The sequence below is a fragment of the Pongo abelii genome, chromosome 20 (genome assembly GCF_028885655.2).
Source record: "Pongo abelii isolate AG06213 chromosome 20, NHGRI_mPonAbe1-v2.0_pri, whole genome shotgun sequence".
NCBI lineage: Eukaryota > Metazoa > Chordata > Mammalia > Primates > Hominidae > Pongo > Pongo abelii.
In genome coordinates this window covers 58,359,476-58,387,357 of record NC_072005.2, presented here as the reverse complement: position 1 = coordinate 58,387,357, position 27,882 = coordinate 58,359,476, and the positions used below count along the sequence as shown (strand labels likewise).

At 42.0% G+C, this 27,882-nt stretch overlaps 1 protein-coding gene and 1 pseudogene across 1 annotated transcript; both read left to right on the top strand.

The window, feature by feature from the left end:
* The first annotated feature begins 740 nt into the window (after nucleotides 1-740).
* On the top strand, nucleotides 741-26,286 carry ZNF616 (zinc finger protein 616). The gene is made up of 4 exons (XM_009233013.4): nucleotides 741-1,032; nucleotides 10,139-10,226; nucleotides 16,687-16,813; nucleotides 23,662-26,286. Exons 2-4 carry the CDS (start codon nucleotides 10,215-10,217, stop codon nucleotides 25,866-25,868), a joined length of 2,346 nt encoding a protein of 781 aa, XP_009231288.2. The 5' UTR covers nucleotides 741-1,032; nucleotides 10,139-10,214; the 3' UTR covers nucleotides 25,869-26,286.
* LOC112130252 (small nucleolar RNA U13) lies at nucleotides 6,431-6,518 on the top strand (annotated as a pseudogene).
* Nucleotides 26,287-27,882: the final 1,596 nt, after the last annotated feature.

The window sequence follows — 27,882 nt, the reverse complement described above, 5'->3', positions numbered from 1 at the left end:
GCTCTTAGGGCAGAATACCCCCTAAATGTTATCTGAACCACACATGGGTGAGAATCAAAGTGTGATTCATCCTGAGGCAAAATTTCTGCCCAGCTGTGAATCTGTGAGGCCAGAGAAGTTTAACTGCTTCCAAAATATAATGGTGATAAAGGCATAGGATACATTCCCCAGCCCTGGTAACCACCCTTCTGTTACTGTAAATTTGACGTTTGTACTTTGCACGTGTAAAAGCACATGCAGTATTTGTCTTTCTGTGTCTAGCATATTTCGCTTGGCATAATGTCTTCCGGGTTCCTGGATCCAGCCATGGCTCCACATCAAATCCCCAGCGAGATCCTAGTTGCCTGACTACTGAGTAGCTTCAGCATCACTGGCAAGAGTGGATGAAGTCTACCAAGCTTGTAAAAATCGGTTTTAACTTAGTTCAACTTGTTAAGAAATCATCTTAGTTTCCAATATAAGTGGACCACAACTTTAAGCTTTAACCTTAAATTTTGAAACATTAACTTAAAATAGGCAGGAAGCAACGCTGCTTCACAGGACAAGAAATAGTCAGAAAACCAAAGACATGCTGCCTGTGAATCAGAGTAAATAACAGGCTCTATCTCGGCCCCGCTTACGCCATGAAACCCCGCCCCATCCTCCGCCGCGGCTCGGTCACGCCCCACCTAGCCTCGCCCATTGCCGCTCTGGCCCGGCTCCACCCTCTCAGGGTCCCTCCCCAGTCAGGCCCCTCTTTCCGACCGGCCCCTTGCTGGTCGCGGCTCGCCCAGGCACCGCCCCCTGGCCTCCCAGTTTTTTCTCTCCGCTAGCAGTTTCCGTCACTCCCGGAAGCAGATTGCGCCAGGGAAAGGCCTTATCGCTGTGTGTGTGTGTTTCAGTCTACGTGGATGAAACATTGCTTCGCTCCGTCTGCCTGGATTAAACGTGCACTTTGCAGTCCTCACTTCTCCATACCAGTGATCTGGGGATCGCTACGGACCTTAAAATACCCATAGCCCCTTCGCCCCTGCAACAGGCACTTCTCCCCACGTAAGTCCGAGAATTGCTTCCCTTTCGGTTTAAAATCTCTCAGGCTATTCCTTGCTCCCTGCCTTTCTGCCATGTAGATAACCATGTAGATAACCCCATTCAGGTCGTGTTCCTGCTTAAAACTCATTGACCTCTGCTTCGGCCCCGGGCGAAGTCAAGTCCTCCCTCCCGAGGTGGATTCCCACCAGTCGAGACCCCCGATCTTCGCCCTTGTCGACCCCTGGAGGTGAGCGCCCGCTGCCCAGCTCCTGAAGGAGCCGCTTCACCTCCCAGGTCCTGGGATTCTGCAGACCCTGCCTGTCCTGAGACACCGTCCCCTGCGTCACCTAGTGTCGTCCCCTGCGTCACCTAGTGTCGTCCCCGCGCCACCTAGTGTCCTCCTCACGCCGGGTCCTTCCGCTCCCCAGGCTGCCCCTTCACAGCCACTGCTTTTCCTGACTCCGCGTTGCAGGAGGTCACCCGAGTCTGTCTTGTGACACCCACTGTCGTTCCCTCCCAAATTTTTTACTCCACTGGAAAATGTGCTCTTCCGGGAGGTGGGCATCTTATTCCTCCCCTTTCCTCAAATGTGTGAGTGAGAGGGATCAGGAGAGGAAAAGAGGGGGAGTGACGAGACAGAAAAACTGGGGAGAAAAGAATGAGTACACGGCAAAATGGTTGATAATTTAGGGACTGGCAAAGAGAGCAAGAGTGAAAGAGGACGCATGGAGAAAGTAGCACGGGGAGGAAAGCACATAAAGAAATTAGGGAAAAGGGAGAGCTTCAGGGAGCTGAAGGACAGCAAAATAGAGAGGGGCGGCAAAGGAGGAGGCACTGCAGTCAGACGCGGGGAGTGGAAAAGGTAAGAGTTGGAGCCGCGGCTGACAGAGCCACGTGGTGCTAGGACTGAAGGAGAGGGGAGTGGGTAACAAAGGAGAGTAGAGGGAGAACCACAGCAAGGAGGAAGCCTAGGAAGTTGGGGGTGCTAGAGAGTGGGAACAAAGGAGATGTAACAGGGAAAAGGGAATTTAACAGGGAAGAGGGATTTTAACAGGGAGAGCAGACAGGGAGCTCAGATGGGGGAAAAGAGGCAGGAATACGTGGAGGCTGGGGACAATGGGAAAGTTTGGGGAGAAAGAGCAACAAGAGGTGAAATAAGTTTCGAAGCATTGGGCAGAACAGACGTAAAAGAGGGAATAAAGAAGGGGAGAAAAACAGAAAAGGGAAAAAAGACGTGCAGAATGAGAGAGGGAAACACATAGTAGTGAAGAGAGTGGGTGAGGACCCCATCCAGATGAGCGGTGAGTTGATTGGATATGGATGGTTGTTTTAATGTATTGATTTGTGACTTTATACTCTAATTTAAAATTTGTTTCTTTAAATTGTACTCATGAGGATGAAAATTACCACTCTTTTCAAAATGCTTGTGCATTTTGTATTTATTTGTATCAAAAGATATTTGGAATCCCTATTTAGCCACAGGGCAGTGACTTGATTTAGTCATTTTGTAGCTCTTCTTTCCAGGGATGGAGTAGGGGATGGAGGAGGAGAGAAACAGGCAAGAAATGACTGACTGTCACTACAAGATATATCTTTGGTTTTTTGTTTGTTTTTTCTCTTTTTGAGACAGGGTCTCTGTCGCCCAGGCTGGAGTGCGGTAACATATCGGCTCACTGCAGCCTCTCAGCTGCACTCCATCCTCCTCAGCCCCTGAAGGTGCTGAGATTACATGTGTGAACCACCTCTCCAGGCCTACAATGTATGTCTTTGAAGGAGGGTTGAGAGTGTTTGTTTTTTGTTTTGTTAATGAATTTACTTTTTTCCTTGTAGTTGCTTTACAGTTAATTCATTGTTATTTTGGAAGCTTGATTTAAATTTTAGTTTATTCAGTTTCTTCTATAATTACTAACTTCTGAAATAAGATTTGATGTCATCCTGTAATCAGCTGATGTCATTAATTTCTAAATATTGCCTTTTTTAACTTTTACCCCATAATTTATTAGATTTTTCAAAAACTTTCCAAACTGTTAAAGTGTCCAGTACGGTAAACTCACCATGGAGTACATTAGATTCCTCAGAACTTCTTCATTTTATAACTGAGAATTTGTACCCTTTGACCAACATTTCTCCACTTTCCCCACCCACCATCCTGTGGTAACAACTGTTCTGCCTTGTTAGTATGAATTGGACTTTTTTAGATTCTACTTGTGAGAACATACAGTAGTTATCTTTTTGTGTCAGTCTTATATTGCCCAGCATAATGTCCTCCAGATTCATCCATGTTTTTGGAAATAGCAGGATTTTATTTATTTTTATTTTTATTTTTTATTTTTGAGACGGAGTCACGCTCTGTCGCCCAGGCTAGAGTGCAGTGGCGCGATCTCAGCTCACTGCAAGCTCCGCCTTCCGGGTTCACACCATTCTCCTGCCTCAGCCCCCTGACTAGCTGGGACTACAGGCGCCCGCCACCACGCCCGGCTAATTTTTTGTATTTTTTTTTTAGTAGAGACAGGGTTTCACCGTGTTAGCGAGGATGGTCTCAATCTCCTGACCTCATGAATCGCCCGCCTCGGCCTCCCAAAGTGCTGGGATTACAGGCGTGAGCCACCGCGCCCGGCAGGATTTTCTTTTTTATGGTTGAATAATATTCCATTATATAAATGTACACACACACTCTGTATATATACACATACATAAATATATATACACACACATTTTCTTTACATATTCATTCCTGGATGGGCACTTTGGTTGTTTCTGTATCTTGGCCATTGTGAATAATACCGTAGTGATCATGAGGGGGCAGAGGTTCCTAAGTTTTGTTTGTTTGTTTGTTTGTTTGTTTTAAGTAGAGGCATGGTCCCGCTGTTTTATCCAAGCTGGTCTCTAACTCCTGGTCTCAAGCAATCTTCCCATCTCAGCTTCTCAGAGTGCTGGGATTATAGGCATGAACTACCACACCTGGCCTAGATGTCTCTTAAACATACTGATTGGATTGCCTTTGGATTTATACCCGGAAATGGGATTGCTAGATTGCATTGTTGTTCTATTTTTAATATTTTGAAGAACGTCCATAGTGTTTTTCATAATGGCTGTATTGATGTACACTCCTAGCAACAGTGTACAAGGGCTCATTTTTCTCCATATCACTGCTAACATCTGTTATCTTTTGCCTATTTGATAATAGCCTTACTAAGATGTATGAGGTGATAGCTTATGGTGGTTTTGATTTATATATCCCTGGTGATTAGCGATCTTGAGTACCTTTTCATATGACCTGTTGGTCATTTATATGTCTTTTTTTTTGTTTGTTTGAGACAGAGTCTCACGCTTGTTGCCCAGGCTGGAATGCAATGGCGTGATCTCAGCTCACTGCGACCTCATCCTCTGAAGCACCTGAGATTACAGGCGCCTGCCACTATGCCCAGCTAATTTTTGTATTTTAGTAGAGATGGGGGTTTCACCATGTTGGTCAGGCTGGTCTTGAACTCCTGACCTCAGGTGATCTGCCCGCCTCGGCCTCCCAAAGTGCTGGGATTACAGGCGTGAGCCACCGTGCCTGGCATTTGTATGTCTTATTTGCAAAATGTTCAGGTCCTTTGCCCCCTGCCCCCCTCCTTTTTTTTTTTGAGACAAATTCTTACTCTGTTGCCCAGACTGGAGTGCAGGGGTGCGATCTCGGCTCACTGCAACATCTGCCTCCTGGGTTCTAGCGAGTCTCATGCATCAGCCTCACAAGTAGCTGAGATTACAGGCATGTGCCACCATGCCCAGTTAATTTTTTGTGTTGTTAGTAGAGATGGGGTTTCACTGTGTTGGCCAGGTTGATCTCGAACTCTTGGCCTCAAGAGATCTGCCTGCCTCGGCCTCCTAACATGCTGGGATTACAGGCATGAGCCACTGTGCCCGGCCCAACATCAAACAACTTTAAAAGGCATTCCCTTCCTGACTTAAGGGACAACTTCTCATTGTCCAGGCCTTCTTGTTGTACAGCCAACAAAATACTGCAAATCTTCAAAATATTCTTCAGCATGTTTATTGAGGAAAATTTTATTAAAAGTGGACCCACACAATCCAAAGCTATATTGTTCAAGTGTCAGCTGAATTGAGGAGCAAGGCCTAAGCTGAGCCCACGGGAAGAGTGGGCAGCTGGAGAGGTGGTGCATTGGTCCTGAGGGTGTGGAACCCAGAGCTGCAGCACAGCAAGCACTCTCAATAGTGACTTCTGTGGGGTCCATCACTTTGGGGGCTACATTTGTTATTTTGGAGTATTTTGGGCTGCAAGTTAAGATGGTTATAGATGCATTTTGGAATATCTAAATGTCAATATGGAGTTTCCTTGGAAGATGTTGGGTCTCATTGGGGCATGTGCATCATTGGAGATATCTGTTTTAGTAGATGGTGGTGCCAGTGTTCAAGGGTGGGGTCATTATGAATGGAATAGGGTGTCTTGGGTCATTGAGTCCTCAGGTATCTTTGTGTGTATTAGGTCAGCAGGAGTTTATGAGTTGTTGGGGCATGTGGGATTTCGTAGCAGGATATGGGGAGCACTATGGAGTATCTGGGAAGGGTGTGGACCCCATGGAAGTTTGTAAACCTGTCTCAGTTTAGGAGGGGAACGTTAGGGCCTCAAACTCTAGTGACAAAAGGCTTTCGTTAGGGAGGGTTTTCTGTGGTGGGTCTATGGCAGGATGGTGACTTAGGGAAGATTTTTCAAAGAATCAGAGAATATGATATCACAGTGACCTGCAGCACAAAGATTTCAATTGGGACTGTCCTTGGAAGATACAGCTGTTACTTTCTCGCTGCCAGGACAGTGGTGATTACTTTCCCCCCACCTCTGTCTGCTGCAACAATCACAGGGAGCTACGAGGCAAAATGCTTTAAAACTCAGTGTGGAACAGGGATATTTTCTCTAGTCAAGAGGGTCCACTAGGTCCTGGGGAGGCAGTTTGGGGAGAGGATGGGTAATGCTCTTTGGAGAATGACAGGCCTAGTAATTGCAGGGTGTAAAGGAAAAAACAAACTTTTTCCTTTCTACTGTCACACTTAACACAGAACTCTGCTGTGGCCAGTGTTGGGGAGTTTTCTCCTACACACTAAACAGTTCTCCAGCAGACACCAGCTAGATTGCCTTATAATTCAATTTAATTCTGGCACTGTCTACCTGGAGTTAGAGTCGTCTCCCACAGGTTGCCCACAGTTTAAGGGCTCAGTCTCACAAGACCTCCCCATCTCACTTCAGCTATCATTTTGAACGTAGTAGGTTGTCACCTATACTTCTGGCCTACTGACTCCAAATTGGCATTCCTACTATCCCAGCCAAAGGTTTGATTAATTTCCTAGGATGGCTCACAGAACTTAGAGAAACACATTTACCAGTTTCTTATTGTTGAAGGACAAAATCACAACAAATTCGATCCTTTTGTAGTTAATAAATGTGATGATTGGGTTTTCACACTCATGTGAGATGTGCTTCCCTCAAACCTTGTTATGATGTCGTGATAAGAAGGGAAATAATTACAAATTCATTTTTTAACTCCTGTTCCTGTTTTCTTTTTTGGAATTTTCTTTTTTCCTAAACGTGACTTATTTCAAGGGTCAGTTTGCTAATGTGGCACTTAGCATGAGAGACTTCATTCTGGCTTGGTCTGGTAGTGCGGGAGGCTAGTACAAAACAACGGCCTTTCCATAAAAAGGAACAAAATAATGTCCTTGGCTGGGACATGGGTGGAACTGGAGGCGATTATCCTTTGCAAACTAACACAGGAACAGAAAACCAAATACTGCGTATTCTCACTCATAAGTGGGAGGTAAATGATGAGAAAACATGGATACATAGAGGGCAACAACACACACTGGGGCCTACCTGAGGGTGAAGGGTGGGAGGAGGGAAAGGATCAGGAAAAATAACTAAGAGACATTTGGCTTAATACCCGGGTGATGGGGCCAGGCGTCGTGGCTCCGGGTGGATCACCTGAAGTCTGGAGTTCGTAACCAGCCTGACCAATATAGTGAAACCCCGCCTCTACTAAAAATACAAAATTAGCCAGGTGTGGTCGCACATGCCTGTAGTGCCAGCAGGAGGCTGAGGCAGGAGAATTGCTTGAACCCAGGAGGCGGAGGTTGCAGTGAGCCGAGATCGTGCCATTGCACTCCAGCCTAGGCGACAGAGCAAGACTCTGTCTCAAAAAAAAAAAAAAACAAAAAAAAAACCCAGGTGATGAAATAATGTGTACAACAAACCCCCATGACCCGTTTACCTGTGAACCAGGCTGCACATCCTGTACATGTACCCCTGAACTTAAAATATAAGTTAAAAGGAGAAAAAAAAATTGGCCTTTTATAAAGGCCAATTTTTACCTCTAGGGAATTATTTTAAACAGTGTTTACTGATGGTGGTATTGCCCATTAAATGCATGCACACACAGACCCTAAAGCTTATCGTTTCCTTCCACTCTGCCCTAATTAAAACAAAACATACTACTAACTACATTTCTGCCCGTATGAGTACCCCTGTTCTGTGCTAAAATCTTATTTATACTCTCTGTCTTCACTTCTTGCCTCCAGTTCCCTCTTGAATGCATCCAGTCAAACTTTCATATCTACCATTCCACTGATAACTTTATTTTTCAGAGTCACCAGTGACCTCCCCATTTCTAAATCCAATGTATTTCATTTCCTGCTTTACTCTTTCTTTTCCTGTCAGGAGCTATTTGATTTTCTTGTCACCTCCCTGACCATTTCACACTTTCCTCTGCTGCTGTGTCCTGACTCTGAATGTTTCCCAATGTGGGAATGACTCATGGCTTAGTCCTTGAACCTCTTCTTATCTCTGTCCACACCCACTGTCTTTCCTCATCATCTCATCTCATGGCTTTAAACCCCACTGTAGTAGTCCATTCTGGAATTGCTACAACAAAATTCCAGAGACTGAGTAATTTATAAAGAAAACAGGTTTAATTGGCCCACAGTTCTGCAGGCTGCACAGGAAGCGTAGCGACATCTGCTTCTGGGGAGCCTTTAGGAAGATCCCAAACATGGTAGCAGGTGAAGTAGGAACAGGCGTCTCACATGGCGGGAGCAGGAGCAAGAGAGAGTGAGCGGGGAGGCGCTACACACTTTTAAACAACCAGATCTCGTGAGAACTCACTATGATAAGAACAGCACCAAGGGGTGGTGCAAAACCATTCATCACAAATCCACCCCCATAATCCATCCACCTCCCACCAGGCCCCACCAGTAACACTGCGGATTACAATTCAGTGTGAGATTTGGGCCAAGGACACAAACCTGATCCATATCACCCACCTACCCACCTACACATCTCCATGTCCCCTGCAGACCTGTCCCCTTAACTCTAGAATTCTGTGTCCTGTTGTCTCCTCTGTTGTCTGTTCAGCCGTCTAAGAGACATCTCCACCTTTATGTGTCTAAAGTGACTTCCTAAACTCCCCAAGTACATTCCCCTGTGCTCCTGCACATCTCAGATGACAGTGGCCCTATACTTCCTGGCTTTAGCTTTACGTGTCAGGATATATTTGAAATGCAGAAGATATGACATTATATAGAAGGGTTTTAATTCCAATGATAAAGAAAAGTTACATTTACCTAAAATGGTAGGGAAATGCATAGTTTCTAAAAGTGCTGTGAGCTGTGGGAGAAAAATGTTTGAAGACGTCGTGCCTACCTAATCTGCTGCCTTGGGACCTCTCTGACCTCATTTCCTACCTGTGTCCTCCTCACTACCTCTGCTACAGCCACACAGGCCTCTTTCCTGTTCCTGGAGCCGAGGGTGTCTACCTGAGCTGTCCCTGTGCCTAGAACTCTCTGGCCCCTCAGTTGCAGGTAATCTGGCAAGATTTCCCCCATCCCGAGCTGCAAAGGTGCCCTCTCCCACCAGCATCACATGAGATTTCCCACTCATTTAAACAAAACTTACTACTATGTTGTTTTTACATTTTGAGGATCTGGGGAAAATGGCAACCCAAAGAAAAGTAACTTTGAAACCACCAACCTGCTTTTAGTTTCCTGATTTTGCTCCATTCAGCCCCTTTCAGCTTATGAAGCCAACCTCCTCCCCTTAGCTCACAGAACACTCCTTTCATTTTAAGAATGAGGTGTTGTCTGATTCTAGGATTGCAAATAAAAGCCAATAAAAGCAGGTCCATATTTTCTGCTCTGTGTGTTTCTTTCTGGTCCTTTGCCTTCCACTTTCTACAGACTGGTGACAACAAGGCTCCAAGGGGAGATCAGAGCTGGGAGACTGGGGCTGTGGTAGTCTTGCCCCCTTTGAGAGGTACTCAACCCTTGCTTCACACTAGAGTGCTAAGGCATTTGTAACACATGGTTCATTCCCCCTTATAGAGATTCTTCTTCCAATAGTTAGGGTGGGGCCCAGCCTCCGTAATGTTTAAGGTACCCAAGTTGATTCTTTTTTTTTTTTTGGAGACAGAGTCTCTCTCTGTCGCCCAGGCTGGAGGGCAATGGCTTGATCTTGGCTCACTGCAACCTCCGGCTCCCAGGTTCAAGCGATTCTCCTGCCTCAGCCTCCCAAGTAACTGGGATTTAAGGTGTGCGCCACTATGTCTGACTAATTTTTGTATTTTTGGCAGAGAGGGTGTTTCACCATGTTGGCCAGGCTGGTCTCGAATTCCTGACCTCAGGTATCCACCCGCCTCGACCTCCCAAAGTGCTGGGATTACAGGCATGAGCCACCGCTCCCAGCCCCAAGTTGATTCTCATTTGTATCCGGCATTGAGCTTCCAGCCTCTGTGTCCCCTGTTTCCGAGGGCAGAGCTCAGCCTGTGACCCACAGAAGTGAGGGGGGGCTATGCTCTGCATGGGGTTTGATCAGGGATAGGTCCGTGCCCTGAATGGGAGCTCAGTCCAGCCTAGCTACGCGCTGCTGCAGCCTGTGTGTGGGCTTCTCCCGGAGGGGAGCTAATGCTGAAGAAAATGGTGAAAGATTCACTTGGTCTTTGTGTAGGAATTTATTATTCTTGCATCCCCCCTGGTGCAGTGGGCTGTCTTTCCACATGCTGAGTTCTTCCCTGTGTGCATGGTTGTGACACAGAAAGGAATGTGTTGTTTCCAAGCATTAAACAACAGATTTTTTTACTTTCAGGTTTGATGTGTGAATAATTACATTGACTGAGAAAGAAACCCAGAAGAGGAAGAAGAGGAAAGAAAAGGAGTCAGTGATGGCTACTCAGGTAAAGTGATATTTTACTCAGGTGAAGTGATATTCTTGGTGGGTCATTCTGTCTCCTTCCTTTGTGAAGTGCAGGGCGTCGGAGCTGCGAATCTTCTCTGAGTCTGAAGCGTCCTTCCTGACACATTTGCTCTTGCTCATCCATGCCTTTCCTTAGCTCCTCTCATCTTATTTAGATTCCATCTCACCGTGACCCAGTGACATGAACTTGGGAAGAGGCTGCACTGGGCATGGCCCTGGGAAGGGCTCACACCCAGACATGGATGGAGACAGGGTGTGGGCCACATGGTATCAGAGCTGTTAAACAGCAGGAATTGTTTAGGGGCCACATGTGGATGCACTGTCAGCTCTCTGTAGACCAGGAATAGAGAAGCTGCACGTGGAAGTCACATATTAATGTGCATAAATACCTAGTAAATTATCGAAAGGGGCCAGGTGCCGTGGCTCATGCCTGTAATCTCAGCACTTTAGGAGGCAGAGGTGGGTGGATCACTTGAGCTCAGGAGTTTGAGACCAGCTGGCCAACATGGTGAAACCTCGTCTCAACTGAAAATTCAAAAATTAGCCAGTCATGGTGGCAGGGGCCTGTAATCCCAGCTACTTAGAAGGCTGAGGCGGGAGAATAGCTTGAACCCGGAGGTGGAGGTTGCAGTGAGCCAAGATAGTGCCACTGCACCCCAGCCTGGGTGACAGAGCAAGACTTCATCCTCAAAAAGAAAAAAAAAAAAATATGGAAAAGGAAGCGTGTAAGGGGAGATCTTTCTGCCTGATTTTATACTACATTTGAAGCTGTATGAATGAGTCACTATTTCTAACTGCACCACCTTAATGATGGGGAATTGAATGGAAAACTAGATACAGACATTAGAGCATGTTTTATTCCATCACTGATTTAAAAATATGAAATCAACCTGAATGTCAGATTCTAGCCATGGTCAGAATATCCATCTCACAGAGACTGCGGTGTTCCTGTGGGGACTCTTACCAGCAGTTGTTTTAAGTCTTAAGATTATAATTTTGCTCAGATGTAAGAGCTGAACATTTGTTATCAGAGAAGATGGAGCCAAATTCTCTCACTGCAGCAATTATTATTAAATATTATATTTATTTTAAACATCACATGATGTATATATTTTTTTTTGGTAAAAGTTCAAGCAGAGATGCAGCTTAGGCATTAAGAAGTTAATACAACACGAGGATGATAGGAAATAATTTTGTTTTGTTTTTCGCTTTTTGTTTTGTACGGAGTCTCGTTCTTGTCACCCAGGCCGGACTACAATGGCGTGATCTCGACTCACTGCAACCTCTGTCTCCCAGGTTCAACCGATTCTCTGCCTCAGCCTCCCAGTAGCTGGGATTACAGGCGTGCACCACCACACCTGCTAATTTTTGTATTTTTAGTGGAAATGGTGGGGGGTTTCATCATGTTGGCCAGGCTGGTCTCGAACTCCTGATCTCAGATGATCTGCCTGCCTCAGCCTCCCAAAGTGCTGGGATTACAGTGTGAGCCACCGTACTCAGCCTGAAAATAATGTTTTATTATATATGAAATTCACGCTAAATGAGATTTTAGCTGTTCTAGCCAAAACAGAGGGAAAAAAAAAAAAAAAAGTAACTGTGAGATGATGGGTGTGTTAATTTGTTAAACTCCAATGACTTTTTTTTTTTTACTATACCATGATACCATGTTGTATACCTTAAATATACACAATGTAATTTATCAGCAAACAAAAATGGGCATCAAGGAAACATTTTAGCTTTTTTTTTTTTTTTTTTTTTGAGACGGAGTTTCATCTTGTTGCCCAGGCTGGAGTGCAATGGCGCAATCTTGGCTCACTGCATCCTCCGCCTCCCGGGTTCAAGCGATTCTCCTGCCTAAGCCTCTTGAGTAGCTGGGACTACAGTCATGCGCCACCATGCCTGGCTAACTTTGTATTTTTAGTAGAGACAGAGTTTCTCCATGTTGGTCAGGCTGGTCTCAAACTTCCGGCCTCAGGTGATCCGCCCGCCTTGGCTTCCCAAAGTGCTGGGATTACAGGCATGAGCCACTGTGCCCAGCTTTAGTTTTATACAGAAAGAAATTTATAACCTAAGAGAAGGACATCAAGGCATATATATTTTAAAAATTTAACTACAGAATATGAAATGGCTCCTAGAATGCAGTAAGAATGAAAATTATTTTGGTTTGATTTCCACAAAATAATGAAACCTCCTCACAGTCCAAGGAATGGGAAAATGGAAATACAAAGGGTTTTCATTTTCCCCATAGCCTCAAAATGTAAACAGAACATAGTAGTAAGGTTTTTTTTTCTTTTTTTTTAATTGGGTGGGAAATCTCATGTGTCGTTGGTGTATGAGGAAACCATTGCACCTTAGGGTAGTGGGGAATCTTGCCATATCCAGGAAAATAGGAAATGCACCATCCTAAAGAGGCAATCACTCTTTCAATTACCCAAACTGGAGGAACCCGGATTTCTTTTCCCTGTCACTTTCTCCATCATCCCTCATGTTTCCTTGGGGAGCTACAGTTGTAAGTTCTGTGGCAAGAGTCAGTGAGACGTGTCAAGCTGCATTTACATGTCATTATGAGATTTTAGAAAACAATTCTTCAGTACATGTTCTGTTGTGAAATTTCATTGTGCCAGTTTTTCAAAGGTACATCTTTTTATGTTAATAAGCACTAATAGCTTGTTTTGCATCCTCTTTGGAACAATCTCTAAATGAAGACATACGGATCTTTTATAATTTTTCACCATGGCTACCACAATGCTCTCTTCACCACAGGTGTTTGAGGGTTCCTTCAAGTTGGACAGTTTAAAGAGTGGTTGCTTTTGTTAGGACACTATACCACAAAAGCAAAAATAAATAACTGATCTTTCTTTGGAAGGCCTGGCTCACTGTGTGATTATAAAATACTGTTTTTTTTAAGATCTAATGTTTTGTTGCTTACATTTTGTTTGCTTGAATCTTTAATTTGAATTTTTCTGTATATCTTGTTGTAGATTATATTTGATTATAAAGTTTTAGATTATAAATAACATAATAGGTTCACAAGTAGATTGGCAAACCCCTCCATTTTCTTTCCAAAATTATTATGGTTCTCCTTTTACACAACACAGTCACATATTATTTAAATTCCACATATTGGCCGGGTGTGGTGGCTCACACCTGTAATCCAGGCACTTTGGGAGGCCAAGGTGGGTGGATCACCTGAGGTCAGGAGTTCAAGACCAGCCTGGCTAACATGGTGAAACCCCGTCTCTACTGAAATACAAATATTAGCTGTACATGGTGGTGCATGTCTTTAATCTCAGCTACTTGGGAGGCCGAGGCAGGAGAATCACTTGAACCTGGGAGGTGGAGGTTGCAGTGAGCTGAGATTGCTCCACTGCACTCCTGCCTGGGCGACAGTGAGACTCTATCTTAAAAAAAAAAAAAAAAGAAATCCCACCTATTTTGTTTGTGTTTGAATGGCTCTGAATTTTTTCAGTTGCAGGTCTTTACGTCACCATGTCTTCCAATAAGAATCGAGTTTGTCAATCTTTGATAATATCTTTATTATGTCTTTTTCATTAAAGCTTGTTTGCTTATGTAAAGTTCAGTAATGTTAGATATATTCATATTATTTTTTGGACTCCCAGAATGCATATGTTCTTGGTGCTTGATGGTTTTTCATAAGCCTGTTAGACTCTCTTCATTTTCTTTATTTTATTTAATTATTTATTATTTATTTTTTGAGATGGAGTCTCGCTCTGTCACCCAGGCTGGAGTGCAGTGGCATGATCTCGACTCACTGCAACCTCTGCCTCCCGGGTTCAAGCAATTCTCCTGCCTCAGTCTCCCTGAGTAGCTGGGACTGCAGGCACATGCCACCACACCTGGCTAATTTTTGTATTTTTAGTAGAGATGGAGTTTCACCATGTTGGCCAGGCTGGTCTTGAACTCCTGACCTCAGGTGATCGCATTTTCCTTATTTTTGGAGACAGAGTCACACTCTATTGCCCAGGCTGGAGTGCAGTTGTGCGATCTCAGCTCACTGCAACCTCCGCCTCCTGTTCAAGCGATTCTCATGCCTCAGCCTCGGATTACAGGCATGTGCCACCATGCCTGGCTAATTTTTGTATTTTTAGTAGAGATGGGGTTTCATAATGTTGGCCAGGCTGGTCTCAAATTCCTGCTCTGAAGTGATCCTCCTGCCTGGCGCTCTGAAAGTCCTGGGATTACAGTTGTGAGCCATCATGCCCGGCCCACATTTCTCTTTAATTCTTCAAAGCCAACATGTAAATTGCCATTTCTTTCATGTAGGTTTGTAGAGATTCAATTGGTTTCTTTTTATAGACCGTATTTCCCTGTTTCTTCGTATGTTTTATTGTCTTCTTTTGTGACTTTAGCATTTGAAAAATCAGCTGCCTCCCCAGATTTGGTGGCTGCTTTGTTCAGGGAGGACATTCCAATCAACTACCCTAGATTCTGGAGACTTCCCATGCTTTTTCTCTGGGCCTTTGCTTGTCATCTCCCTATTGAAGAGGTTTGCTGCTTTCTGCTCAGAAGCTCCCTTATTTTCTGTACTATTGTAGATAGACTCTGGTACTGCAGATATCTGTGGTACTAGATCTTCACCCTTGTGTCTTTCTGTGTTACTGCAGACACTGGTTTATGTCAGTCATCTTTTTGCTCAGTGGCCCCTAACCTTTCATCCTGTTCCTTTCAGTGCTACCACAGGAAGTTACCACTAGGGCAATTCTCAGCCTAGTCATGGAGGCAGGGACACCTTAGAGACTCCTTATTAGGGCAATGTCAAGGGGAGCCCTGGAAGCAGGACCACCCCTGAGACCCCAGAACTGTAGAGTCACCAGTATGTGATCCCAGCTCGGGAAACCACAGCCTGTGAGAACTTCCATATGGGTGATCCCAACCAAACTAATGGTGCAGGGATCCCCAGGACACTGGGGACCTAACTCCTACTCCAAGATGTCTAGAAGGTGGGACATAGAGTCAAAGAAGATTATTGTCAAGCCTTAAGATTTAATATGTGTGCCCTATTTGAGTTTCAGACTTAACGTGGGAGTGGCTACCTCTTCTTTCCTGTTTCTGCATTTTGGAGTTGAAATATTTAACCTGTGTCTACACCACTATTGGATGTTGGAAGCACTTAAGTCGTTTGATTTCACAGGTTCACAGCTGGAGAGCAGTTTGCCTCAGGATGAAACACATTTTTGAGTCTCACCCATAGCTGATTTAGATTATAGTTAGATGCAGCTGTAGACTATAGACTTTTGAATGGGTAGTAGAAAAGTTAAGACTTTGGGGGGCCATTGGGATGGAATGCATTTTGCATGTGAGGAGTACATGAATTTTGGTGGGGCAGGATGGAATACTGTGGTCTGAGTGTTTTTCTCTCCACAATTCATTTGAAACTTAATCTCCAATGCCCAATCTCCAAGTATTATGAGGTTTGGGTTTTAGTAGGTGATTGGATCATGAGGGGTCTGCCCTTACCAATGGGATATGATGTTCTGGTCAATGAGATATCAAAACGCTTATCCTACGAAGTTCACTGCTTTTTGGCCCTTCTGTCCCTTCTGCCATGTGGGGACACTTCTGTCCCTCTGCCATGTGTCCCTTCCTCTCCTCCAGAAAATGCAACAAGACACCATCTTGAAAGCAGGGATCATCCCTTAGCAGACATCAGTCCTGCTGGCACCTTGATCTTGGATTTCCCAGCCTGCAGAATTATGAGAAATATATTTCTATTGTTCATAAATTACCCAGTCTGTCTTATTTAGTTATAGCAGCACAGAGAGACTAGGATATTCTGTAACGATAATGTAACTGTTTGATTGTTTTGGTTCAACTCTAATTTTCAGACATCTGGGTTCAGATGCTTGCTCTGCCATTTTCAGGTTGTTGACCTAGGCAAGTTTGTTAGCGCGTCTGTGACACAGTAACATGGAACAAGTCTCTCTCTCATAGGCTATTATGTTGTTATTTGAATTAGAACATGTAAAGCATTTGGAATAATGCCCAGTGCATGGGGAGTGTTTCAAAACTTTAGTCATTGCTGTTGCTCTGGTCATCACAGTTTTTAGTTTCTGACCTTTAAAGCCGCTATAGACGTTGTCATCTCTGAAAACACCACTCATATACTAGCTCACCTAGACACAGTTGATGTATGGAACATAATCTCTAACACTTTTTAAGGGATAACCATGTGTTTTTCTTATTTGTGTATTTCTTGTATTGTCTACAAAAAGAGAACTATACACTGATGTAGAGAATATAATAGTCTCCTATTGTATTTTATAACAAACTAAAATTAGGGACCAATAACTTTCTCACAGATGCCTTTTATAGATATGTCAAAAACACACACTTCAAAGTGATGTGATAGTTCTCTCCTCATTTTATGTAAACAAAAGAGCTCTCATATTGCTTCTTGTTGAAATGTGTTTTCATTTCAGGGGCATTTGACATTCAAGGATGTAGCCATAGAATTCTCTCAGGAGGAGTGGAAATGCCTGGAGCCTGTGCAGAAGGCTTTGTACAAGGATGTGATGTTGGAGAACTATAGGAACCTGGTCTTCCTAGGTGAGTATAATTTCCTTCTAGAAGTTCAGATTTGCCCTTGTGCATTTTTGTATTTTCTCTGTTGTCTTTCTTGGGAGCCCCTCCGTTATTTGAGACTGAAGCCTTGTTGGTTCAAAAATAAAAAGCTTCGTAATGCTGCATCTGGCCTTTCACTGTCTCCTTTATATATATATATTCTGCTGCCTTCTTTGTACATCAGTGGTGGTTCCAGAGCTGAAGTTCGCAGAGAACCTTATGGCAGAGTTAAAATATCCAATTCCCTGTTTTCTGTCCATGTGCTTTTTTGTTTGTTTAAAACAGGTTCTTGCTCTGTTCCCCAGGCCGGAGTGCAGTGGTGTTACCACAGCTCACTGCAATCTCTGTCTCCTGGGCTCAAGCAATCCTCCCACCTTAGCCTCCCAAGTAGCTGTAATTATGGGTGCGTGCCACCATGCCCACGTAGAGACAGGGTTTTTACTGTGTCACTCAGGCTGCTCTTGAACTCATGGGCTCAAGGAATTCTCTGGTCTTGGCATCCCAGAGTGCTGATATTATAGGCCTGAGCCAGTACGCTTGGCCTATCCCTGACCCTGTGATCCACCCACCTCAGCCTTCCAAAGTGCTGGGATTACAGGTGTGAGCCACTACACCCGGCTAAAGCTTATATTTTTTTTAAGTCCACATAATTTGTTTTAAGTCACCGCTACTTTAATCTGGTGCATTTTCATGTATTATAGGTGAACTTTGTTTTTATTTATTTAATAATCAGTTCCATATTTTTGAGGATACTCAGTTTTCTTTGTTTTATGTTTCTTTTTGAGGTAGTGTTGTATTGGGGAATGTATATCATTTTATGTATTTTACAAGATTTCTTTCTTTGGTACAGATGGTATAGCTCAGCAGCAGTTTCTCTAAAACTTACACAAACTCCATAGTGTTGTAATAAGACAGTTTCAGTTATTCCTTTTACTCCGATTTCTCCTGACTTAATTCCTAGTATTAAATTTGTTAATGAGACCGGGCATGGTGGCTCACACCTATAATCCCAGCACTTTGGGAGGCTGAGGCGGGTGGATCACGAGGTCAGGAGATCAAGACCATCCTGGCTAACACGGTGAAACCCGTCTCTACTAAAAATACAAAAAATTAACAGGGTGTGGTGGTGGGCTCATGTAGTCCCAGCTACTCAGGAGGCTGAGGCAAGAGAAAGGCGTGAATCCCAGAGGCGGGAGCTTGCAGTGAGTAGAGATTGCGCCACTGCACTCCAGCCTGGGCGACAGAGCGAGACTCCATCTCAAAAAAAAAAAAAAAATTATTAATGAAATTGATTACAGTTTTTTTCATTGGAAATTTTTTAATACCTTGAATATATTTTTTTAATATAGTTACTATCTTAATTGTAGAAATACCATGAAAGAGATTGGTCATACTTTGTTTTTTTGTTTTGTTTTGTTTTGTTCTGTTTTTTGAGACAGATTTTCACTCTTGTTGCCCAGGCTGGAAAATAATGGCGCGATCTCACCTCACTGCAACCTCCATCTCCCAGGTTCAAGCGCTTCTCCTGCCTCAGCCTCCTGAGTAGCTGGGATTACAGGCATGTGCCACCACGCCTGGCTAATTTTGTATTTTTAGTAGAGGTGGAGTTTCTCCATATTGGTCAGGCTGATCTTGAACTCCCGACCTCAGGTGATCCGCCCGTCCTGGCCTCCCAAAGTGCTGGGATTACAGACATGAGCCACTGCGCCTGGCCTGATCATACTTGTTATATAAGACACATTGCTTTTCTGTAGTAAGTTTCAGTTTCCTAAATATAACTTGCTGGATTTTCTTTAAATCACACTTTTTTTTTTTTTGGAACAAGTGCTATATTATAATAATTATTCTCCTGTCTACTTTCAAGTCCATCATGTTATACTGAATTATTATTTTCAAATCTTACTTTATTATACATGTAGCCCATTTCTTGCACTTCAAGGACTTCTCAACTAATGTTTATAAAACCTATATATTTTTTCCCGTCATGCTTAGGGAATGAGGAATACATTTTTTTTAAAAAATTATATTTTATCCAGAAGTGTTTTTCCTAAGTTTTCTTCCAGGATTTTTGTAGCCTGAGGTCTTACATTTAAGTCTATATTCATCTTGAATTAATTTTTGTATATGATGAGAGATAGGGGTCCAGTTTCATTCTTCTATATATGGCTAGCCAGTTTTTCCAGCACACTTTATTGAATAGAATGTCTTATCTCAATTGTTTTTGTTGTCTTTGTCAAAGATCAGTTGGTTGTAGGTATGTGGCTGTATTTCTGGGTTCCCTATTATGTTCCATTGGAGATCTTCTATTTTAACAGAAGCATTTGTATCTAACAATTTTCTATCTTAGCACTGTTTTCTCTGCATACATAAGTTTTGGTATGTTCTATTTTCATTTTCCTTTGTTTTGAGATATTTTATCATTTCCCTTGAGAGTTCCAATTTGACATATTGGCTGTTTAGGAATATGTTGTTTCGACGTATTTGTTGATATTCCAATTTTTTTTTGCTGTTGATCTGTAGTTTTATTTTATTATGAAGGGATAAGTTACGCTTTATGATTTCAGTCTTTAAAATGTGTTAAACGAGGTCAGGAGTTTGAGACCAGCCTGGCCAGCATAGCGAAACCGCATCTCTACTAAAAATACAAAAATTAGTTGGGTGTGGTGGCACACGCCTGTAGTCCCAGCTACTCGGGAAGCTGAGTCAGGAGAATCGCTTGAACCTGGGAGGCGGAGGTTGCAGTGAACCAAGATCACGCCACTGCCTTCTAGCTTGGGTAACAGAGCAAGGCTCAGCCTCAACAAAAAAGTGTTAAAAAGTTTTACTTTTAAATATTTCTTTTGAAGAATGTTCTGAGTGAAGTTCTGAAAAAATTCTTTTGTGCTGTTTTTGGGTGATGTGTTGTGCATATGTAGGTTAGGTCCAATTTAACATATAGTTTAGGTTGCCTATTTACTTACTTTTTTTTTGTCTGTCCTATTTATAAAAGTGGTCCGTTGAAGTATTTTATTATTACTGTGGAACTTTTCTCCCTTTAGTTATGTTTCTTTTGCTTCATATATTAAGGATCTCTAATACTAGGTGCATGTATAACTGTAATTAGTATATCTTCCTAGTGAATTAACCCTTTAATTATTACATAATGCCCTTCTTTGTCTCTTGTACCAGTTTTGACATAAAGTCTATTTTGACTGATACCAGTTTAGCCACCTCTGATGTCTTTCTGTTACCACTTCTAAGGGATATCTTTTTTCACCCTTTCAATTCAGCCTGTGTGTGTCCTTCAGATAAAAATGAATCTTTTGTGGATAGCATGTAGTTGGAGCCTGTTTTTAAAATTCATTCAGCCAGTCTTTATCTTCTGATTGTGGAGTTTAAGCCACTTACACTTAATGTAATTACTGATAGAGAAGGACTCACTCTTGCCGTTTTGCTGAATGTTTCCTGTATCTCTTAGATTTTTTTGTTCTTCATATCCGTTACTGCCTTCGTGTTTATTTAGTTGATTCTTTTGTCTTGACATACGTTTATTTCCATTGTGTGTGTCTTCTATACATTCTTCGTGGTTACCATTGCAATTACAGAAAACACTTTAGATTTATAACATCCTGTTTTAAACTGGTAACAGTTTGACTTCAGTCACATAGAAAAATGACTCCTTTACAGGTCTGCTCTCATGTTATGTTTTTGATATCCCAGATTACTTCCATATATACTGTGTCTCCATGAACATGTATTTAAACCTTGACAACAGTTGCCTGCTTTCTTAGTTTTTTCAGACTAATATTTGCCTATTTTGCTAGGGTTTCTTCTTCTGCACCCCAAGTCTCCTTAACATTGTTGTACTATCAATAAGGTTTTATGTTGTCTTTTTGTGTGTGTACAAAATAAATTCATCCATCTCCTCTTCATGGCTGTTATCAATTTTTTTCTTCAGGATTATATTGTAGGAACATTTTTTCGCGTATCTCCTGATATGTAGGGTTGTTGAGCATATGCCTGGAAATGTAACTCATGGGACATTCAATTTGATAAATTTCATAGCATTTATTATAAAGACATAAGTCTGCTTCCTTCCCGTATCCTCACACTGCCTCCTTTTTAACTATCTTCCCTTGTCCTGTGCCCATAATATAATTCCCATATTTAAGTATTGGCCAGTATAATGCTACTTCTAAATTAGTTTCTTTTTTCGTCCAAAGTCAGGATTTTAACTGTTCCTTGTGAAATTATATACCCACAGGTCTGCAAGCACAAACCCTGCTGCCCCATGCACATTACTCCTTGCCCTTTCCTCTTGCCTTTTCTCTTCCCTGGCCTTTCCTAAAATAGTACTTTGTTCCAGAGGGAATACCTGGCTACTTACTAACATATTAGTTTTACACTCCCATTATTGCATAACTCCTTCATCTCCCACACTACTCTCACTCCGTAAGGGATGACCCTACTCATTCACTTGATCACTTCCTTTTTTTTTTTTTTTCGTATGGAGTCTTGCTTTGTCGCCCAGGCTGGAGTGCAGTGGTGTGATCTCGGCTCACTGTAACCGCCACCTCCCGGGTTCAAGCAGTTCCCTGCCTCAGCCTCCCAAGTAGCTGGGATTACAGGCACCTGCCACCACACCCAGCTAATTTTTGTATTTTTAGTAGAGATGGGGTTTCACCATCTTGGCCGGGCTGGTCTTGAACTCCTGACCTTGTGATCCACCTGCCTCGGCCTGATCACTTTCTGAGAACACTGCCTAAATCATTATGTGCAGGGAATGATGACTCAGATACTGTTATTCATGGGGATGGCTGAATAATGCTTTTGGCAACACAGCATGGCTCTTGAAGTATTTCTTTCTACACTCTTAGTATTTGGGGTGACCTGTTATCTACAGTACCTGCTTGGGCAGTTTTTGAAAAAAACATAGTGTTTGATCCTGCAAATGTAGGTGCATATCTTACTTTCTTTGTAAATTGGATGTAGATACATAAACCCTGTGGGCGTACTTACTGTGCTTGTGTGTTAAATAGTGATAATTTACCTCAAGACTTTTTAAACAAATTAGTGCTGTTAGCTAGTCTAGAATATTGTGTTTTTTAGTAAAGACTCACAGATTTCTTTGTTAAATAAAGCATATCAACATTGTTTTATGTTTATAATGAGATAGCATATTGGCTTTACCCTAGTCAGCATGGCTACCTATAGTAGATATTGTAGATTGGGTGTTGAAACAACAGAAATTCCCTTTTCACAGATCTGGGTGGTGAGAAGTCTAACATATCAGAACCAACCATTTTGGTTCTTGGCATGGCATGGGCCCTTTTTCCGGTTTACTATGGCTTTCTCTTTCTGTGTCCTCACATGGCAGAGGAGCTAATTGCCTCCCAAAGAGCACACCTCCAAATACTATCACATTGAGGATTGGGTCCTCAACATAAGAATTTTGGCAGACATAAGTCTTTATATCAAAGCAGCCTTCATTGTATCTGTAAGTTTTCATTTTGTAGTTTCTACCAAACAGTGTTTGTTGTCTTTTATCTTAGTTCATATGCTTTTCAAGTAGAAATCTCTTTATGATATATATTTTGTGGCCAGTTAACTAGATAATTAGAGGCAATGAATAGGACCAGGTGTGGTGACTCATGCCTGTATGTAATCCCGGCACTTTGGGAGGCTGCAGCAGGCAGGTTGCCTGACCTCAGGAGTTCGAGATCAGCCTGAGCAACATAGGAAAACTCTGTCTCTACCAAAACTACAAAAAAATTAGGTGGGTGTGGTGGTGAACATCTTTGGTCTCAGCCATTTGAGAGGCTGAGGTGGGAGGATCACTTGAGTCTTAGAAGTGGAGGTTGCAGTGAGGCAAGATTATGCCACTTCATTCCAGCCTAGGTGACAGAGTGACACTCCATCTCAAGAAAAACCACAACAGATAGGGAGTTGCTCTATTGATTGTTACATAGTTGTAGGCATGAAATCATAGTCAGTATTTTTCCTTCCCCACTTTTTATTCTATATTATGTTGTATATTTACCTTTCTCTCATCCAAGTAGTAACCAGGTCTGACACTGTTTAGCTTCTGAGATCAGCTGTGTTCCAGGTGGTATGGCCATAGACACATTTATCTTTCTTTTATGTTTAAAAGTCAGTGATCTCAACATATTTTCTAGTTATCATATGTTGTCTCTAGAATATATGTTCTTGCTTATTATAAAGGGAGAATTGTTTAGAATTCCATACTATAAATTTGTATATTTGCATATGATGCAAACTTGTATATGCAATATACAAATTTATAGTATGGAATTCTAAGTATATTGTATATTGTATTTTACTTACCTGCTGGTTTTATCATGGGTTATTAGAGTGTTTTATTTATTAATTTATATGATGATTATTAATTAGTTGATCTTGTGAATATTTACCATTACACTATATCTTGCTGTAGTTTGGCATTTGTTTGTACACAGTAAATATGAAATAAATATATATAACTTTTATTCTCTTATGAGAGAGCCACGTTTTCTGCCAATCGGTTTGTAATTTGGTGTCATTGGTTGCAAAATACTTGTTTTAGTGCCAATATATGTTTGCACAACATAAGTCTTTTGGTCATAGGATGTTTGAAACTAGGCTTTCCTAAAATTAATTGGAATTACATGTAGTCACCCTTTCTTTACTATAGACTTCTATTCATTTTGTATTTCTAAAAATAAAAGATCATGGTGGAGAACTTTCACACCTGTCTAGTATAAAGATTATGTTTAGTGTAGTATGTTTCCAATATAAAATATTTGTTTATCAATAGTAGTAGTTTAAAAAAAACTCATGTTCATTATATTTTGCAGGTATCTCTCCTAAATGTGTGATCAAGGAATTACCACCAACAGAGAACAGTAATACAGGAGAAAGGTTCCAAACAGTGGCACTGGAGAGACCTCAAAGCTATGATACTGAAAATTTATACTTCAGGGAAATACAGAAACATCTATATGACCTTGAATTTCAATGGAAAGATGGTGAAACAAATGATAAAGAAGTGCCAGTGCCCCATGAAAACAATCTAACTGGTAAAAGTGATCAACATAGTCAAGGGGATGTAGAAAACAATCATATTGAAAACCAGCTTACATCAAGCTTTCAGTCATGTCTGGCTGAACTGCAGAAAGTTCAAACTGAAGGGAGACTTTATGAATGTAATGAAACGGAAAAGACAGGTAATAACGATTGTTTAGTTTCTCCACACATTAGGGCAAAACCTTATGTATGTAATGAGTGTGGCAAAGCCTTTAAAGCGTCTTCCAGCCTTATTAATCATCAGAGGATACATACTACAGAGAAACCTTACAAATGCAATGAGTGTGGCAAAGCCTTTCATCGGGCCTCACTACTAACTGTACATAAGGTAGTCCATACAAGAGGGAAATCGTATCAATGTGATGTATGTGGCAAGATCTTCAGAAAAAATTCATATTTTGTAAGACACCAAAGGAGTCACACTGGACAGAAACCCTACATATGTAATGAATGTGGCAAGTCCTTTAGTAAAAGTTCCCACCTTGCAGTTCATCAGAGAATTCATACCGGTGAAAAACCTTACAAGTGTAATCTGTGTGGGAAATCCTTTAGTCAGCGTGTCCATCTTAGACTTCATCAGACAGTTCATACTGGAGAGAGACCCTTCAAATGTAATGAGTGTGGCAAAACCTTTAAACGGAGCTCAAACCTCACTGTACATCAGGTAATCCATGCAGGAAAGAAACCATATAAATGTGATGTATGTGGCAAGGCATTCAGACATAGATCAAATCTTGTATGTCACCGGAGAATCCACAGTGGAGAGAAACAATACAAATGCAATGAATGTGGCAAAGTCTTCAGTAAACGTTCAAGTCTTGCAGTGCATCGACGAATTCACACTGTAGAGAAACCTTGCAAATGCAATGAATGTGGCAAGGTCTTCAGTAAACGTTCAAGTCTTGCAGTGCATCAGAGAATTCATACTGGACAGAAAACTTACAAATGCAATAAATGTGGCAAGGTCTACAGTAAGCATTCACGTCTTGCAGTGCATTGGAGAATTCATACCGGCGAGAAAGCTTATAAATGCAATGAATGTGGCAAAGTTTTCAGCATACATTCACGACTTGCAGCTCATCAGAGAATTCATACTGGAGAGAAACCTTACAAATGCAATGAATGTGGCAAGGTCTTCAGTCAACATTCACGTCTTGCAGTGCATCGGAGAATTCATACTGGAGAAAAACCTTACAAATGCAAAGAATGTGGCAAGGTCTTCAGTGACCGTTCAGCTTTTGCAAGGCATCGGAGAATTCATACTGGAGAGAAGCCTTACAAATGCAAAGAATGTGGCAAGGTCTTCAGTCAATGTTCACGTCTTACAGTGCATCGGAGAATTCATAGTGGAGAGAAACCTTACAAATGCAATGAATGCGGCAAGGTCTACAGTCAGTATTCACATCTTGTAGGGCATCGAAGAGTTCATACTGGAGAGAAACCATACAAATGTAATGAATGTGGCAAAGCCTTTAATCAGGGCTCCACACTCAATAGACATCAGAGAATTCATACCGGAGAGAAACCTTACAAATGCAATCAGTGTGGGAATTCCTTTAGTCAGCGTGTCCATCTTAGACTTCATCAGACTGTTCATACTGGAGACAGACCTTACAAATGTAATGAGTGTGGCAAAACCTTTAAACGGAGCTCAAACCTCACTGCACATCAGATAATTCATGCAGGAAAGAAACCATATAAATGTGATGAATGTGGCAAGGTATTCAGGCATAGTTCACATCTTGTAAGTCACCAGAGAATCCACACTGGAGAGAAAAGATACAAATGTATTGAATGTGGCAAAGCCTTTGGGCGGTTGTTTTCCCTCAACAAACACCAAAGAATTCATTCTGGCAAAAAACCTTATAAATGTAATGAGTGTGGGAAATCTTTTATTTGTCGCTCAGGCCTCACTAAACATCGAATAAGACATACTGGAGAGAACCTTACAACTAAACTCAATGTGACAAGGCCTTAGACGTTGTCCTAGTTTCTGGAATCACCGAATACTTCATACTTACTGATATACCTTGTATATTTACCCCTTCTCTTGAAATCCCTATGGAATTGTAATCTCCAGTATTGGAGGTGGGGCCCATTGGGAGGTGATTGGATCATGGAAGTGGATTTCTCAAATTGAGAAAGATTTAGCATCATCCCCTTGGTGCTGTCCTGGCAATAGTGACTTCTCTTGAGGTCTGGCTGTTTAAAAGTGCATAGCACTTCCCTGTTGCTGGCTCTCATTCTTACCATGTGAAATACCTACACCCCCTTTGCCTTCCACCATGATTTTAACCTTCCTGAGGCTTCCCTAGAGGGTGATCAGATGCCAGCACCATGTTTCCATTTAAGCCTTCAGAAGTGTGAGCCAATTAAACTCTTTTCTTTATACATTAGCCAGCCTCAGGTTTTTTTTGTAGCAATGCAGTTATGACCTAATACATTTACACATGCAGTAAATATACCTAAATTTTAAGCTAGTATTCACTGCTCATTAGGTGTAAGAATATGTATATATATTCCAGGATGTATACATCCTGGAGAAAAATCACAGAAGTGTAATACGTGTGACAAGAATTCTACTCAAAAGCCAGAGCTTGTAAATCTAGGTAATTAAAAGGGCATAGATGTATGAAATGAAATGAGGGTGGCAAAACCTTTACTAGAGTTCAATCACTACTTGTCATAAGAGAGTTTATACTGAAAGGAAATCATATAAATGTATGTGTCAGAGGCTTTCCCCAGGCATCAGAACTCACTAGGCATCAGAATATACATCTTTGAGAGGAACCACAGAAATGTAATGTGCATGCTAAGGTTTTTACCCGAACATCAAAATGCAAACAGAGTATTCATACTAGAGACAACCTTACAAATAAATGGCTTTAAAAAATGAAATGTTCAAAGACCTGGAATCAACCCAAATGCTTATCAGTGATAGACTGAATAAAGAAAATGTGGTACATATACACCATGGGATACTACGCAGCCATAGAAAGGAATGAGATCATGTCCATTGCAGGGATGTGGATGGAGCTGGAAGCCATTATCCTCAGGAAACTAACACAGGAACAGAAAACCAAACACCACATGTTCTCACTTAAAAAGTGGAAGCTGAACAATGAGAACACATCTACCCAGGGAGGGGAGCAACACACACTGGGGCCTGCCGATGGGGGTGGGAAGGGCAGGGAAGTGGAGCATCAGGAAAAATAGCTAATGCATTTTTGCCTTAATACCTAGGTGATGGGTTGGTAGGTGCAGCAAACCACCATGCCACACGTTTTCCTATGTAACAAATTTGCAGATTGTGCACATGTATCCAGAACTTAAAGCGAGACAAAACCAATGTCCATTCCTTTGCAGTTTGATTGAACGTATAAAGGAGAAAAATCCTGTAAGTATGCTGAACATGAAAGGACCTGTAAGCAGTAGTGTGTCTCCAGGCTTTACCAAATTATTCCTACTTGAGAGAAAACTTGGAAATGTAATCAATGTGGCACAAATTTCAACCAGTTTTTTCAACAGACTACACATCTTTGAAATCATACTAGGGATAGATAACCAAATCTGCTTCTCCAAGATTGGTCTGGAATATTACTACAGAATAACTACCAGACAACATTTGTTAAAACTCAGGACAGTATGTATTTTAAAGGAGCAAGTGCATGTGTGAAAATGGCTCATTCAGTTTATAAAATATTACATTAAATTTGAGGTTTCTTTTTTTTTTTTTTTTTGCTGTTCCCCATGCTGTAGTGCAGTGGCACCAGTTCACCTCACTGCAACTTCCACATCCTGGTTTCAAGCAATTTGTGCCTCAGCCTCCCAAGTAGCTGGGATTACAGTCATGCCACCATGCCTGGATAATTTTTATATTTTTTTGTAGAGATGGGGTTTTACCATGTTTGCCAGACTGACCTCAAGCTCCTGGCCTCAAGTGATTTGCCGCCTTGGCCTCACACATTGCTGAGATTACAGGCATGAGCCAC